Raw genomic sequence first — 18647 nt, forward strand, 5'->3', positions numbered from 1 at the left:
AACGAGTGGGGGACAGAAAAGCTTCTTACAGAAGACGTTACAGGTCTGTGAGAGCCAGAGATTTTCCTTGTTTGAGGTGACCAAATACTTATTTTCCACCCTGATTTACGAATAAATTCTTTACAAATCCTACCATGTGAATTCATGGATTTTTTTTTCACATTCTGTCTCTCACAGTTGAAGTGTACCTCTGGTGCAAATTACTGACCTCTGTCATCATTTTAAGTGGGGGAACTTGCACAATCGGTGGCTGACTAAATACTTTTTTGCCCCACTGTACACACGGCCAAGATATTACCTGCACTGCACACAAACTGTATACAAGCCACTGTGGCATGTCACCTTCAACAGATTACACACCCTAAAATCTGATCCCTCTTTAATGCTGAAAAAAAATGTTAGCTGTGCCAAATACATACATATTGCTGGAAGCTACAATACACCATGCTTCCATTGAGAGAAATATTCAAGCCCATGGTGATTTGCCATCACATCAAATAGGAAATACTAGATGTCTCCTGCATCATTTTACACACATTTCCAGAGAATTCAGCATGACATATGGGGTGTCATGGGAACTTGGGAAACTGAGTTGAATTTCAAAATTATAGCTTACATAAGTTAGAATGTTTGGCTGTGTGAATGATGGATTAACTTGGGAGGGAGGGATGAGTGAGTTAAAAAGGCTAAACCTCCTTTCACCATAAGGAAATGTTTAGTTTACACCCTGGCACTCACCACTGGCCTGAGCCATGCACACAAACAAACACACGCATACAGAGGCACACACAGACAGCCTCAGTTGGAAAAAAAAGGTTACCATCCTGCACAGTTTCTTATAGTACTTTAGACATCAAATAAAGGTTAAAAAGGAAACATTGTAGAAAAACACAATACAATGCAGAATTTCAAGGGACACTAAAGGTCAGCAATGCATGCAATTCAATATCTGAATCAACTCCTGGGAGTCAAAGCTGATGTCATTGTTTTCTTCCAGTATAAGGCCACGTGATAGGAGCGTGACGAATCAATTAAGGATATGCAGTGGCTTACAAGATGCAATCAGCCAGAAAAAGTTGGTATAATTTTTGCATCTGGTTTTCAAGCTAAAAAAAATGTCAGTGTTCATTGTGTATCTACTTATAGCAGAGCTTATCAAACTTTCAAATACCCCCCCAAAAAAGTTTGCAACACCAGTCCCACCAATCCTTGCAGAATCTTACTAAAATAAATATCTTCAAAACTGGATTTAAAAGAAAAACATCCCGTTTGTTTTCCATCATTAGATGATATTCATTCAGATGAACTTCTTTTCATATCGTTCCCCTAGTTATCCAAGCAAGCCAAAAACCCAACTCCCCACTGAGGTTCAATGCCCCACCAGGGGGCCTGTCACACAGTCTGTGGAACACCATGGTTTAAGGGGTCCTAAAACAAAGACCTAGTGTTGATGCTAGTGGTAACTGTGAGAAAGAAAAAAATAAATAGAAAAGATTAGTTTGGATATAGCCTCAAATTTGCAGGACAAAAAGGATACAGGGATATACCTGCATCGCTTTGGCAGCACGTGAACACACCCACATCTATGCAAGTTTATCCACATGCATGCACAAACCCACATCATGAGGTCTTACCTCAGTTAAACGCCTGAGTCTAGTCCTTTCCCCTGGAGTGCAGCACTAACAGAGCTGTCTTCCTGACTGAGACAGTCTCTATCAAACCCTCTTTCTCCCTGACAGAAAAGATTCTTCCCTCTTACAATCTATTTTCAGTGAACCTGCAACTCAATCTCAGCAACACTGCTCCCCAACAGTGGGGTGGGCAGGCTAGGGGGGGACTTTTCTTTTCCTTCTGCCCATGGCGATGGAGACAAGGCAGGGAGATTAAAGTGGCTCAGGACTAGTTCTGGAAATAGAATATATGCACCCGCCCTTACAGCACACACACGTATGTGAACCATTGCAGGGAGGTATGCCAGTTGTGTGTACAGCTCAGGGAAACCCCACTAACAAGCCTCTCTTTAGACACCAAATAGACACTTTAAGGACAAGAAAGCTTAAAACAGACGAGGGTCATTTAAAATCCAAGACTTTTCAACGTAACACACGATTCCCTGCAGAACAATGTACAAAACAAAAGAGACCTGAAATGGTCTAACTAAATTACACATTTTTTCTCTCTCTGCAGGTGTTACATAACATGTTGTGGAGGGCATTCCAGTGATACATCCAGTACAGTGGGGGTCTGTGTCTGCTTGAGGGTGTCAGATTCTGCACTGAACTGATATGCATGATTATATGTTCTGTGCCACCTGCTGGCTCCAGCATTCTGCTGTAACATTCAAACATTAGGCTAAAGGTGATGAATTAATAGTTCTACAAATATGAATGGAAAAGCGACAGAAAGTATCAGTGGCTGCATGGAAATATATAAAAAACAGCACGTAAAAAGTTATTTATAAGTGTTACTTTGGTTTGGAATTACAAAAACACTATGACACATTGTGCCAAACAAGTGTTTTTTTATGTTGGGTCATGATAGCAACACATATGTGTGGTTCATTACAGTGAAGAAAAAACAAACAAACTAGAGGTGCACCAATCGATTCTCCGGGGACCAACATGGGACGATTTCCGACCAGTTAGCCTCCAGTATGGACACTTATGAACTGGTCCATTTTGTGGGAGCAAAACATGCACACAATGGTGCAGGTAAATCTCACACACACACTTATAGCCACACACTATCATGTTAGTGTGGAAGTTACCCAAAGTAATCTATGGCACACCACCACAAAAACGCTCAAACCAACAAACCACATACCCGATCATCCCCTGTGCATTTTAAAGAAACTACAAAGGAAAAGTGGCTAAAACTAAAGCTATCCAGAGCTCAAAGTGAGACACAAGCCAGCAACCTAAAGTATGTGGTAAGAACAAAGGATGAAAGCACAAATTTAGAAACAAGTGAGAAATAGAAAAGATTTGACAATGAAGCACCTGCCCTGTTATATGTTAAAGGAATAAACGCACTGGAAAATGATTTAAGCACCTGACATTTGCTTTGTTACATAAATCAGTACAAATTGTAGTTTAATAATTCATTTTATTTTGAAAATAAAAATTGGAATTGGCCAATAAAACTGCAATCAGTTCATTTTTAAGCGAAACCAAAGTTTTACTATGTGACAGCAGCCAAAAACAGTACATCATGGCCTTTATTACACCAATATATACTCCAGTTACAAAGTACAAAAAATCCAATCATGAACCAGTGATCTCAAAAACTAAATATACTACAAAAAGATAAATGACAATACAATAAATTATAATATTTTATTATTGAAACCATAAAGAAAAAAAAACAATAGTTCAACAAAATAACGATGAAGAGAAAAAAAAAGTGTATTAGTGCAGCTCACATTACTCATAATTCATTTTAACAGAAATAACAGAATATTCTCGGCAGCTGAACAGCCCCTGTGAACTATTAATATTCTATGACAATACATGGCGGTGGAAATCTAAAGAAAGGAGCGTCCCCTGAGCGAACACAGGACAAAAGAGAAAGAAGAGTAGAGACAGTAGAGGCCTGTGCTTAAGATGAGCTTAGCTCGATTCAGAGAGTCAGAGCACAGAGTTTGCTCGTAAAGATACTTCAAAAGGAGACATCAAATCCTCATGCACCACTCCTTAATAAACAATCCTCATGTGGAACTTCAGTTACTTTGCTGTTCAAGGGCACCTTTGTTAATACAGAGAAAGTTATCTTCACTGGGTCTTTTCAAAAACGCCCTTATAGAATTTCTTCATAAGGTTTTCCATTAAAGAGCGGCACAACATGACCACGAACTGAATGTTCTACTTCACAACCCACTGTTTCCGATCACACTCCTTACACTTGTTCCGCTCCCTCTACTGTGCTTTGCTTAAGAATTATTAATTTTTGTAACTTTAATTTATTTCTGCTTTAAGGCATGAAACTGAAACTATTTGCAGCTAGAATGTAAAAGCAAGGAAGTGTGAGTGGACCTGATACAAATCTGCTGTTGACACGAGATGAAGTCTAACCAGCTGTCGACTGAGAGGTGAGGACAGGGGATCAGGTAATGATCTAGCCTAATGATAACCCCGAGTCCCCTTTCACCTCTGACACATTGTGACAATCACTTCCTTCTAAAAGAACACTTATCTTGGGACTCGTGCAAAGCATGGGTGGAATGAGTGAGAACTTTCCTCTCATCGCTGTGTTGTGTGTGTGAGTGCTATCTTGACATGCATCAACAGAGACGGGGTATCAGGTTTCACACAGGGAGGATGTGGTGATGGACCCCTCTTCTGTAGCCTGTGGGCTTTAGCCACAGTTAGATAACTTATGAGAGATCTTAAAGACACTTTTTTTGAACGCAAACAGCTCACATAACAAAAACTAATCAACGGACACATGCACAGCACAGCTCATGCAGTCATTTGTGGATGAACTCTGGGATCCTCTGCGAATAGGTCCTGTCATGTAACAGCAAATTACATGAGTCATGCTCAGGATGAGGAAACAGGAAGGAAAGGCAAATTCTAGCTATTACAGTATACACTGTATGACCATCATGATTACATCCAGCACTCTCAGAATTACTGTCAAAAAGACATTTTTTGGCCTATGTAATGGAAAAATGTCTGTATACTTTATGCTTCTACAGACTGCAGTACATAATGTGTACTTACATTGTACTTACATTAAGCTTTCTAAATACACAGTAATTAAAAAGCACCGTGTTACCATTATAGTCACCCCTACATAGTCACTGCATTGGCCTATTTCAAAAAGAACAAAACGTTATAACAGGAAACAATAATGTGACTATTTTTTGAACTGCTTACTTAGCTGAAGCCTTGGTGATTGCATGTGGAAACCTTGTATTTATGGAGGCTTTTAGCATAACAGTGAATAATTAAGTCTCCCTCAAAAGTCTCAGTGAACGAAAGGAATCAATGAAAAATAAAAAAAGGATCCCTCACTTACACATGGGATCACAACATGGCCATAATTTATGTATTTTAATAGCTTATTAAGTGAATACATACATTATTTATCAACCATTAAATAAAGCCTTTGGTTACAAAATATAAATCCTTCCTAAGTATGTCTTTTTGTAAAATAGCTCCGTGATTATTGTCACTAAGCTCTATTAAAACGCTCTCCCTACTCTCTCCCAGTAGAATTTAGCAGAAGCAGACATTATTCCAGACAGCTTGGAGGTTTCTAACACTCGCACCATGCTGTGCCATAGCAGATAAAATGAATCATCGCAAGCACTGCCAGCTTATGTGTGTGTGTGTGTGCGTGTTTTGACAGAAACTTTTGTTGCAGTGAAAAAAAGAGGATATTAAGCCTATCAGTGCTGTGGAAGCAGTGAAGCTGGAATACACACAGTAACTTGCAGCTGTTGTCTCACCTCAGAATGGCACTGCTGGGCATGGATTTTGTCTAAGTGTTTTTGGAATCTATTGGAGTTTTTGCACATACTGGGGTGGGTTCACGGCATGAGTGGATCTATGTGTCTATGTGGATATGAATTTCTGGAGTTACATGCAAGCACAAGCGTGCATTATCACTTGGTCTCCATGTACATGTGTAAGTGTGTCGTTCTGGCTTTGCGTGGGTGTTGATGAGCATACAGCAAAAGCCAGGGTGTTTCCTGCATAGAGAAATTGTTGGTGCCACCCAACGATGTTTTAATCAGAGCCACCAGAATTTAGTTTCAATAATTATTTTAATTAATAATCAATTTGATTGAGTTTGCATGAAATTCAGAAGATATATGCAGCATGACACTTGAATTATTATTTTTTGATTAGTGTGTGACCTAGAATGCAAATACTCTGCATATATACATTTATAATGGCCAATGATAAAATTGTCTTATTCCAAGGGAAAAAAACAACAACAAAGAAAACAAAAACAAAAAAAACCTCAGTTTTTGCAACCTTTGAATAAACATGTATTTCTAACTGATAAAATGAGCTACATGCTGTAATACTGTCTGACTATTGAAAATTAGAGATGCACTAAATGATCACCCAGCAACTACAATCATATGTATTTGACAGGCTGCGATGGGCTGATTAATCTTAGATAAAGATTCTGTGCTAATCCGTCATAGCTTGACATGCACTTGTCCAGAAATGTAACTAAATATAGGAAAATATGTCACAACAACTGCAATATCTGTGCTAGATGGAAATATGTCGTGCAAAAGACAAAAAATTAAACACAAATTGAATTATGTAAACTGCGAATGCCAACAGCCAATTATCTAACAATATATCATTTCCTATTTCCTCATTTTGATAGCACTGAAAATAAACGTAGGTGACTACAAAGTCTTTTAATGATTTATTTGAGCTGTTCTCTTTGTTGCAATATTAAAATGACTGTTGTGACATCAAATAAAAAAAAAAACAGGAAATGGGGGCACAAGTTTGAATGTATTTTGGATTTTTTTTCCTAATCTAGTCAGCAGGCCAGACTTCAAAATTATTGAATTATCAAATTATCAGATTTATTATCAAAATCTGGCAAGAAAATTGCAACTGATGCATGTCTACAGAAAATGTATGAATAATGTGCTGCACTTGCACTTGAGTTGTCTGCCATTCAGTATTCCCATATCACACTCTTTGTGAGAAACTATTTCAAAAACTGTACACTGGCATGTCCTCTTTGTTGTAAAGATGGGTCACTATCTTACATTTCACTTCGAGATGGATAAAGACATATTTTTGCTTTCAAGACAGGCACCAGTCCAGAGATTAATGCTCTCGTGATTACGTTATCAGTGTAGCTTTTTAGGTGTTTCCTACCGTGCACCATAAAAATGAACAAAATTATATGTCTTTTATCAAATAACACATAATCTGGCAGCAATTTAAAGACCATTTCAGTGTAAAACCACCAATGAATTTAGCAGTGTTTTGCAAGTCATTTAGTTACATTTCCATTTTCCACCATTTGGCGGATAATGTGATGACAAATCCAACTGCTTTTAAATGATGAGTCTTTTACTTGGGTAATAGTATTAGTGTCAGGCAACTGGATTCCCTTTTACTTTCCATGGCCGACAACAAGTAAACAAGTACTTTATTGATGACTGTTTCCGACTGATTAGCTCCCTAATCCTAAACAAGATGTTGGGTGATCAACACCAATTCTGCCAGAATGAGGTTTGATACTGAACATCTGACATTTGCAAGATTAAACTAATCTGTTTCAACACTCTTTTCATAGAAAATGTCAGCCTTGCCTTCTTTGTGTAACACATCTTTCATTTTTAGTTATGAATGCTGAAGTAAATAATTTATTATAGGACTGTAAAGAGTTTATAAATATAAAATGACTAATATCTGTGCATGACTTCAAGTTTTACAGGCGCCTGGGCAGTGACAAAAGTAGAATTAGTCATACAGAAAGTGTCATTACACTTCACAGACAGACCACAGCGTACATGTCTGTCCACAGGCTGCATTGAGTTGCTGTAATATCACACCAGCAGATGCAATTAAAGCCCTGAAGGGATTATTTCAAGCTTTAAAATAAAAGTGTGCCCTCAAGGCATTCAAACAACAATGTCTAGAGCCTGCACTATGAGGCTGCACCGTGAAACTTAAGCCTAACGTTAGCATTTCAATCCCTTATAGCTCCTACCTCCTAAATGGCCCAACTCCTGTGTGGCACAACACAAGCAGAACACACACAGGCCCAAGCTTTATCACACAATCCATCAGCTATTGAAGCCTTGTAAAATAAAAAGTTATGGAAAAAATAACAAAAATAAGATCACTAATAAAAAGCAAACAAAGGAGAGGGGCTTTAACGTAACTCTTTGTCGAACTATTTTCTATAAAATCTGCATTCTCCCCATCAACACAATGTATTAATCATTTGCTTTAATTCCGTCAGAACTGCACTGCATCTTTACCTTTATAGTGCTATGGGAAAAAGTGAGCGCTAAATTGGTTTCAAAGTTTTCCTTAACACATCTAAGCTTTGATTGGCGTTAGAGAGCCTTGATTGCTCCCCTAAGACCTTACACACAGTTCTTTTCTACAGCCATGGAGCCATGATGTCATGCAAAGTCCATCAAAGACCACAGCAGTGGAAGGGACCTTTATTACTCCCACAGAGAAAGGGGCTAAGGTCCACCTCTCTCTCTCTTTCACTTGAATGTGCTGTGTTTCAGGCTCCTAGCAACACAAACGCCTAAACACGATGTACTGAAAAGTGGCACATGACATCACGGCCGCCGCTCATTTATAATTTATTAAACGCGTGTTCCATTTCTTGTAAAACATTTACACCTTTTTCACATTTGTGTTGTTGAGTCCAGAAACAGTCGAGCTTAATGTGTATTTTGAAAGCCTTACTGTGAGACACTGGTCTGTTGTTGGTTTAGGATTTGCTGCGAGGTTTCAGTGGGAGGACAGAACCCAGAGGGGTACAGACTGCGTCTGGAAAATGGTAGCCAGCCATGGTTCTATGATAAAGAACCCCTTTTTCCCAACAGCCAGACAATTCTCCTCATTGTCACTGCAAGTGTGAACTGTGTTCCAACCACTATAATCCCTTCCATGTGTTTGGGTAGTTGCGGTGTCTGTGATCGGGGGACGGTCTGTCTTCTCAGTAAGTTCAAGCCTACAGACATAACCACTGATGAGTTTGATACTAAGAAGCACGACTACGGTTTGCCAACACACCCAGAGCATATAGCTCAAAAGATGTCTTGCAACCTCTCCCTTCATAGAACTCCAGAAAATATGAGTTGACAACCCTGGCAAAACCACGAAATAAAAGACAAAGTATGCGCTTCAAATAACACACAATATCTTTTATGTATAGTATGTTTGCTGACAATGCATGGTCCTCTTCACAGAGAAAGAACATAACCGCAGTATGTCATTGTGTCTGGATGCTCGGGACAGAGCTGAAGGGGAAGTACTGTTGTTCAAGATGTAAGAACTGGCTGATAATAAAGGACTGTCTCTCTCTTTACATGTGGTTAGCTTTTTTCTGAGGATGTGAGACTCCTGTATGAATAGGACTTTTGTTCATCTTCTCCCAAGCTTTCATCATGTTTTCAATTAAACCTTTGATGTAGAGGATAGTTAAACCTTGCTGCTTTTCATTTATACACTGTTTTTTATTGAAAAATATATAGCTTTTAGGGCAAAGTAGGTAAGCACGATTACCACCTGACCGTGCATGTCCATCTATAAATGTAATCTTTCTACTGGAAGATGCTGCTGAGTGCAGCTGATGGTCAAATAAGGTATTCTTGTGATTATTGTATTTTATAATACTACATATGCATGTATGATCATTAGAAAGAAAGTACAGTATATGCAGTTTGGTGTGTGTCCACGCCTGTGCATTGTGAGCCGTTAGCTTAGGCAGGGTCTCACACTGGTCTGGGCGGTTAAGTAGTGAAAAAGGCTGAGCTGTGACCTCGTTCCAGTTAACTGCTCCTGACAAAAGCAAGTCAGCCGAGTGTTAAGTCTAAGTGGCATATGCCGTCTGACTCAAATCACGTCTTATCAGATGTGCCGCGCCTCACGACCACAGGGCAGTGCCACCATCTTTATGCTCTAAGCCACTGCACTTTCAAATCAAACCACTGTTCCCCACCTTTGCTGAGCAGCAGCAAGAAGCCTCAACAATCTCGGTTATGGAATCACTCATAGTTAACCGTTTACAAGACCACCTGTACAGTTTGGGTTTGGGTGGCATTCGAAATATGTAAAACACAGGTGTCAACAATAACATTTTTGTTTTTCCTTTCTTTAGCATTAATGAAATGAGAATTTTTTTTTTAAAGCTTTGCAATATAATGATAGTATGCAGATACACCTTAAGTTAAGCATAATACTTGTGTGTATACTGCTTCTCTTAGACAGACTAATCAAAAAAGTCAGCCAAAATGATATTTTTTCTTGTTATCTAAAGATATTTTAACATTACAAAAAATGTATTTTCATTATTTTTTGAATAATAAAGAAACAATTAAATCGCACCAGTACGGTAACCTTCGGTTTGTTGGACGCATTTGCCCTCACATCAACTGTTTCAACAAATGAACCACTACAGCACTGTAAATACTAAACCAGCTATAATTACTGTAAGTACAGTATTAAAACAGTTGGCACTAACTGAATCAGTTGTTACTGGTTCTTGACACAGCTACTAAAAATGGTGGGATTGGCTGTGAGGCGGTACAAAAATACCCCAGTATGCTGACACCACAGGATATTTTTCATGAATGCCATAATGTAAACATATTTTTAAGATTAATGTGTACACCTAAAAAGTTATATCAAAACACTAAAGCACGTGTAAAAGATTCATTGAGACAGAGCAGTTTTTCCCCACAACCTGGTACACTGACAGTTGCTTCAGTATATTTCATGATTTACTTTTAATTTTTCAGGCATCTGATTGGTTTATAATTGAGCTAACTGCTAACTAGCCGTTTTTGTTTCTCTGCTCAGTTGGTTGTTGTGTGGTCCTCAGTGTCATTCAGCTTTCTCAAGTCTCCTGTCCCACTATTGGACAAATTAAAAATCCACCATAGTCTAATATCAGCTCTCCACCCCCACACGTGTGCCTCACTATCATCACAATGTAAATCAGTGAAAAACATTGCAGGTTCAGCTGAACCCACCAAAGTGTTTTGCTAACTAAAAATTTCACCTGCAAATAAAGAATACCCCTCCAGGACAGAAATGGCAGTGCAGATGAAAGTGTTGGAATCATAAAGTGCCCAGGAATAAGAAGGAGAGGGTAGGGAGAAGGACGAGGGGCTTTCTAGCAATGAAAGATTTTGGCTGCTTTCACAAAGTGCTCCTAATCCACTCTAAACTCCATTACATGTGGGACACTTTCACTAAGAAGACACAGATAAGCTCAACAATAGCGAGGAGAGCCCATCCAAAAAAAATAAATAAAAAATCAACAAACATAAAGAAGGGCAGCAACCACATTTTGGGGGGAAACTATTTCAATTTTAGATATGGCACCAAACTGAAACTGGGCCACTGTATGCTTTGATGTCTCAATTGTTTGCGTGTGTGCATTTAATAGCAAAGAAACCAAAGCTTATTGATGGAACAAAAATGACAGAGACAAAGGGAGAAAATGGAGATGTTGTGACATAGACAAGGATAGAACAAGACTGGGAAAGTGGACAGCCAAAGAAAAAGGATGGATGAATAGAAAGAGACGAGAGTAAGATATGGCAGGGAAAAAATATGCCTCAGATATAGAAGTAAGAGTGACAGAGCTAAACTAGTGTGGAATCCCAGTTGAATAGGACTTGATTAACTGTGCCACAGGGTCAGAGCAGGGTCTCTGTCTGCTGGGGCCTGGCTTACGAAAATGATATGTGTGCATATATGTGTGAGTGTGCAAGTTTTGACTGTAATTTGCACTTTTGAAACATGTGACTGCAATTTGCAAGACACGATATACGTAAATGGTTTTTCTGGTTGGCTTAGGGCAGCTGCACTTCTCTGTGATCTGAAAGGGAGCACAGAGAAAACCTCATGAAACCTAGGATGAAGGCTTTCTGGTTTCTTACAGTATGAAAAATGTAGCATTAATGGGTGTTCATTTTGCCCTAAACACACTACAGCTTCTTGCTACGAGGCTTTTTTTCTTGATCTTGTGTAATAAATACAGTGCACACCTCACATTTACAGAGATCTGCTTTTGCCCCTCGTTAAAAATGGACAGTAGCAAAACTTTTGGTCAACAATATCTATATAGAAGAATTAAGAGTTGTAAAAGGTAGAAGGGTCATTAACTTAAATTTTTGCCTTTTGTAAGTGCCTCTTGTTGGCCCCAACAAAACAACCAGCTACTAGTAACTCACTTTTTTCCTCATTTATTTCTTTGTTTTTAATTTGAATTACAATTATAGAATATATGAAATCCACTTTATGGATATTGGATATATGGTAATGGATATTTAATTTCCTTCATCACATTTCTTCCAAAAATAGCTAACTTTAAAAAACATTTGTTAAAACGCACAATAATAAAATTACAAAGTAACTTAATGCATTTTGGAGTAACATCATATTTAAATCTATATGAGGAAACAGGTGGAATTGATTCTATTAATGTTGTAAATTTGCAATATTGTACTTTGCCTAAAATAAAAAAGCAACCCATGATGTGCATGACTCTCAAACCTCAAATGAAAATGTAATTAAAACTAATGAAAATCAGAATTTGGTCTATAATGAGAGATCTATAGTGCAAAAAACTGTCAGTTCTTTATTAAAACACAACATATAGACAGCAGTCTAAGTTCTCCAAACTTTTTCCTTTTGATACAAAAATAAACCACACTGTCCCTGCAGTGGTTCTACTGACATTTTGCAGACCACACACCTGTTGACCATTTTGGACATTTTGGATGTGAAAATCCTGCTGACAGTGTAAGATGTAGTGAATAAGGTCCCAGTCGCACCTGGCTTACAGACTGATCAGTGACCACCTAGCAACCGCTCACTGTGAGGGATAATTTAGCACTCCCTGACCACTTGCAAGTTGCTGAAGGTTGATCAAAAGTTGCTGGGAAGATAAGACCTGCATATTGCTTTCGCCTATAATTTGAATGAAAGTGATGGATCTGTCTACAAACACCGTCCAAGCTCTCCAAGCTGTACTGAAACTTTGAAAAGTGTGACATAAACCAGAAACGAAGACCATTTGCCTTCAAACCAAAAGTTTTGAAACATGCTGGCACAACTTCACAACTCGTTCTTTCGCACTTTCTTAGTAATACTGCTGCTTGGCCAATATTTGGCAAGCTTTTGCAAACAAACATGAGAAACTACAGACATTCATGGAACTCTGCTAGCAATTAAAGCTATCAGTAGGAGGTCTTCAGTCCAGCATCTTCTCTGTGACCAAATTCAAGGAAAAACTCCCTTTTAACAGGAAGAAACCTCCGGCAGAACCAGGCTCAGGGAGGGGCGGCCATCTGCTGCGACCGGTTGGGGTGAGAAACCTTTGGGCTAACCACGAGAGTTCCAGGTTTAAACTATTTCAGGTATTAGAAAGTGCAAGCAACAGCTATGGCTGTGAGTATCAAAGAAATATATCTTTTGGTTTATCAGAAAGTGAGCAGATAACTTGTTGTCAGTATGCTTACTAATCTCTATAAAATCATCCTTAAAATGTAAACTTTTAAAAGTGTCTCTTAACAGGCCTCACCTGGGGGCTAACGCTAGGACCGTAGCCCATGCCAGGTGAGTTCATGGAGTGAGGGCCCATGGGTGAGCTGATGACAGAGAAGGGTGAAGCCAGGCCATTCATTGGAGAGCTCAGCGTACTGATGGGAGAGTGGAGAGGGCCTGAGGGCCCCATGGACGTTGGGCTGAGTAGAGATGGGTGCATTCCACGGTGGGAGGTTGGTGATCCCAAGGGCGAAGAGGTCACCTGGCCTGATGAATCTGTTCAGGAAAAAAAACAAAAAAATTACACATTTTATCTTGACGATTCCAATGAGCAAAGAAAATCACTGATAATAAACACGGGTAATTCTTACCATCCCGTCATATTTTCTTATGATAATAAGGTCTTTTGAGTTTGCCTTCATAAGATTTTCAAAGCAAAATGAGACAGGAAAAACCTGATGCAAGGCTTCACAATTTGGACCAAAAAGCCACTTTGATAACTAAGTTTTGAATAAACACTCAGAATTCTTCAAAACAACGCTCTCACACTTGGTTTCTTCCAGCCAGGGTCGTTGGCACCGCAAGGCTAGCACATCTGGTAAAGTGTGAAGGCAGTTCTTTAATGTGAGTGCTGTGCAGGAAAATGGACAATTCAGCAAAAAACACTTAAGACAATTAAATCCAACAATCACCAATAGTGGAAAAACCACAAAGTCAGCGGCTGAACGGTTGTGGGTATGGGCAGAATGTCATGAAAAGCTTGTGTACATGAACCGGGTGTTGGTTTTCTTTACTCTGCTGTTTTTCTCCACCATCATTTTTGATGGATTAACATATCTTGGGAAACTTACAAGTAATGTACCAACCATAAATGGACATAGTTTCCAGGTCTGAAAAGTGAAGCCAGCGTAAAAGTGCCTTAAACTCATGTAGTTCCAAAAAAGACTTGTGGTTGCTTAGAAGTGTATGGAAAGTGACATTCGGCTTTCTTAATCTGCAACTTCATTAAACACTTTCCTGATGAGTCTCACCTGCTAGTCTCAGGTCAAACTGAACAGAAGATTAAATCCATTTGTTCAACTGTGGTCCGTCTAAGAGTCACAAAGGAGAATAATCCAGGAAAGGCTTGCTAGCTAATGATTTGTCAACCATAAATCATTAGCCAGCGAGTGCACAGTTTCACAATCTCATTCATCCCTAAGTCACTACATCTGGTTTCCAAGATGGCTATGGCCAAAAAGCTGAAATCACAGATTTAAGTGGGACTTCACAAACCAGTAGGTGATGTCCTGGTGGCAAGATACCCCTTTTAAACTGTCTATGGTCTTCTCTTTAACAGTCAATCCTGTTCCCAGCTATGTGTATAATGCTTAACACAAAGAGCAGAGCACACCGTGAAGTAAAGGCAAACGTAGATATACAATGAGACAAAGGAAAGAAACAAGTGTGACATTAAAAGAAATAAAACACAGTAGAGACTTATGGATATGGGGGGCCATGGATGTGGTAAACACTTAAAAAGACTGTATAACTTTACAAAGCAGTTCTGCTGCTCTCTCACAGACTGCTTCGTTCTGGTAAACTGAAGTCCTTCCTTGAGGCATCTACGAGGTCAGGGATATACACTGGATTTATATTGCATATAGCTTATGAATGGGGTAGTAGTGGGCTCAGGAAAATGACAAGCATGACCTTGCACCACAGCTGAGGAGAATCCTGCAGTGACTGAGACTGAAGTCAGAATGATAAGGATAAGGTCATGTGTACAAAAGCTCATCTGCGCTCACAGCCCCCCCAATCATCAGAGCTACTCTTTATCTTGACTGAGCTTTCCATCTTTCCATCAGCTGTCAACACAGAAGATATGAGACAGGTGAGAACATTAGCAAAGAAGTACTGATATGCTGTGCTATGTCACTGAGACTTTGGCAACTTTGTTGTATGTGTACTGATAACAAACCTCCTGTCTCAACTTTCAACACTGCAGTTCAGTCTTGCATACTTTCCATTTATGACTGAGCCTGCCTTTGCTTCCATCATTCTTTTTTATAATCTCACATCCATCGACCCCATTTTTATTCATTAAATGTCCCACAAAGGAACACACCGTTAAGACACACCAGCTTTTTGAACATAAATGTATTTATAGACATTATAATTTATCAAACAACAGTGGCCTTATCAGTAACTGATTCACATAATTAGTTTTGCAAGCAAAATGCTGAACAATTAAATGTTGCAAAAATGTCCATGAATAATAATAATAATAACAATAATAATAACAATAACAATAACAATAATAATAATAGTGACATATCTCAGTGTCTCCAAAGACATTCCCTCATTTTTGTATTTTAATTTACAACAATTTCTCAATCCATTTTTATAGCTGGCATTAGAGAGCTGAGGTTCACATCAGTTTCTCTGTTGTCCTTAAATACCCTCCTTTATACCCTGTCCTATTTTGACACTGCAAGTTCACTCTGTCTGCTCTCTGCAGTGGGAGCATGGACACATGTTATGTAATGAGTTGGAGTGTGGCTTGTCTATCACGCTCCCACATTTTGTACGTGACCAGGTTCCTCTATTTTCTGCACAGTGGAAAAAAGCAGATAGCTAAACTAGTTAAAGGCAGAGATTAGCAACTTTAGTTTCTTTTAGGAATTCTCCCCATCCTTTTTATTGCTACGTAGCCAAAGTAACAGCCATACAAACTCAAATCATTTAAAGAAAAATGCTACAAAATACATTTGCAGGAGCACTGGTTTTAGCAGCACTCTGCACTGAGTACCAGTGCAGTTTTCAGCTGAGTCAAACCAAATACTTCCTGCACATCTTGCTTGACTCAAAAGAACTTCCTGTTAGAAACGACACACACACACACCCACACAGAAACACCCTATCCTTTGGAAAATAAACAAACAGACTTGTTAAAAAAGGGGCTAATAACAGCTCTGTATCTAGCTATGTTACTTCAGTGTTGGATCCCATGACTGATACTTCTTGAGCTTCTATCTGTATGATTAGATTTTTTCCTCCAAAAATATGTGCCCACACACACATAGCTCCAAAATAATTCCCATAACCCTTCTCCAACTGGGTTTCAATTCAAGCAGATAAAACGAGAGGCGGTATTAGAGTTGCCAATCTGCCATTGTAGCTCTCAGTGGGGGTGGAGGGTAGGGGAGAGTGGGACTCAGCAAACAGAATCCCAGCAAGGCCCCACCTAGAGGGGGGGATGACAGAGACAGGCTGGGAGGTAGATCCGCCTGTTATGTCTCTTTTTTCCCCTCCCATTCATTCTTTATGTCCCTCTTTCTTCCGACAGCTTTTGGAGAAGAGGAAAATCCAAAGCAGAACACTTTTCCCCTCTAATGTTCCCCCTCTTTATGACCAAGCAGCGAACCATGTGGTCACACTGGATTGTATGTGGATGGTCTTGTTTGGACAAAGCTCCCAGAACATAAAGATTTCTCAATGCGAAATATCTGTGTGTGCGTTTGAGTGTACAGTATGCGTGTGTATGTTTACTCTTGTTGGAGTTGGGTTGCCAGTGTAGGATTACAGCAGGATGAAAAGGACTCTGTCCTAATCCTCCCCGGAGAGGAAAGCAGAAGAGAAAATTAGGGTAGAGGAGACAAGGAAAGAAAGGATAAGGAAACAAATAATGGTTGTAAGGACAGAAGAGTGGAGAAGAAGAAAAAAAGCAGAAAGGAAGATCCAATGAGAGAAGGGGAATCAAGAAGAAACAAAACAAGAAGAATGACAGAAGAAAGGAAAGAAATGACTAGACTGGACAAGAAAAGTAAGCAAGGAGCAAGATGGAAATAAGGTTCCTCTGTACATACACAAGACATGTGCATTTAGGTTTAAATTAAGCTTTGCCAAGTTCTCCTTTGAGATAAAGTCCCGGCTCACACAACAAGATCTCAAATTCCAGTTTCTGTTATCAGTTAACTATAAAAATACAACTCAAAGAATCTCTGTAAAATCTTCAACCAACACTTTGACTTTAAGCCCAACTAATCAAGGAAAAAGAAGTGGAGAAAAAAAAAAAGGGGGGGGGGGGGGGGGCAGCATTGCCACTCCTGCCTGCGTTTCTTCATATAGCCAATTCCATCTTAACCTGTTAAACTGGAAATGGGAATATGCATCGTGAGCAGTCTTGGAAAAACAACCTCTGGCAGCTGTTTGCACTGTATGCAAGATATGAAATAAACCTGTTCAAAAGATAAGAGTGACTGTAAAGCCAATCACTGAAAAAGGGCAGGGCAGGTAAGAGCAAAAATAAAAATTAAGATAAGACTTTATTGAATCCATGACGGGGATTTTTTTGCGTTACCTCAGCTCAGGTACAGATATCATAATACAAATAAGTACAATCAATGAAAAAATAAGTAAGATAATACATTATATACAACGGTAGCACACACAGTATGTGATTATGGATATGGTTGTGGAACTATGCAAGACATAAACTATATAGCTTAACATAACTATTGTACCACTACTATTCCTATGTACAGGGAGTGCAGAATTATTAGGCAAGTTGTATTTTTGAGGAATAATTTTATTATTGAACAACAACCATGTTCTCAATGAACCCAAAAAACTCATTAATATCAAAGCTGAATGTTTTTGGAAGTAGTTTTTAGTTTGTTTTTAGTTTTAGCTATTTTAGGGGGATATCTGTGTGTGCAGGTGACTATTACTGTGCATAATTATTAGGCAACTTAACAAAAAACAAATATATACCCATTTCAATTATTTATTTTTACCAGTGAAACCAATATAACATCTCCACATTCACAAATATACATTTCTGACATTCAAAAACAAAACAAAAACAAATCAGCGACCAATATAGCCACCTTTCTTTGCAAGGACACTCAAAAGCCTGCCATCCATGGATTCTGTCAGTGTTTTGATCTGTTCACCATCAACATTGCGAGCAGCAGCAACCACAGCCTCCCAGACACTGTTCAGAGAGGTGTACTGTTTTCCCTCCTTGTAAATCTCACATTTGATGATGGACCACAGGTTCTCAATGGGGTTCAGATCAGGTGAACAAGGAGGCCATGTCATTAGTTTTTCTTCTTTTATACCCTTTCTTGCCAGCCACGCTGTGGAGTACTTGGACGCGTGTGATGGAGCATTGTCCTGCATGGAAATCATGTTTTTCTTGAAGGATGCAGACTTCTTCCTGTACCACTGCTTGAAGAAGGTGTCTTCCAGAAACTGGCAGTAGGACTGGGAGTTGAGCTTGACTCCATCCTCAACCCGAAAAGGCCCCACAAGCTCATCTTTGATGATACCAGCCCAAACCAGTACTCCACCTCCACCTTGCTGGCGTCTGAGTCGGACTGGAGCTCTCTGCCCTTTACCAATCCAGCCACGGGCCCATCCATCTGG

General features: G+C 39.2%; 1 protein-coding gene across 4 annotated transcripts in view; it reads right to left on the minus strand.

Annotated features, from left to right (window-relative positions):
• rxraa (retinoid X receptor, alpha a) overlaps positions 1 to 18647 on the minus strand; it is a 162544-nt gene that overhangs the window by 28985 nt on the left and 114912 nt on the right. For all 4 annotated transcript variants that reach the window (XM_085463286.1, XM_085463289.1, XM_085463285.1 and 1 more), the window contains one exon: positions 13273 to 13511. In XM_085463286.1, coding sequence (XP_085319412.1) covers positions 13273 to 13511 — 239 coding nt within the window. The remainder of the gene's footprint in view (positions 1 to 13272; positions 13512 to 18647) is intronic.

The sequence above is a fragment of the Copadichromis virginalis genome, linkage group LG7 (genome assembly GCF_057382275.1).
Source record: "Copadichromis virginalis isolate Kocher_CV1m ecotype Utaka linkage group LG7, C_Virginalis_male_GT1.1, whole genome shotgun sequence".
Classification (NCBI taxonomy): domain Eukaryota; kingdom Metazoa; phylum Chordata; class Actinopteri; order Cichliformes; family Cichlidae; genus Copadichromis; species Copadichromis virginalis.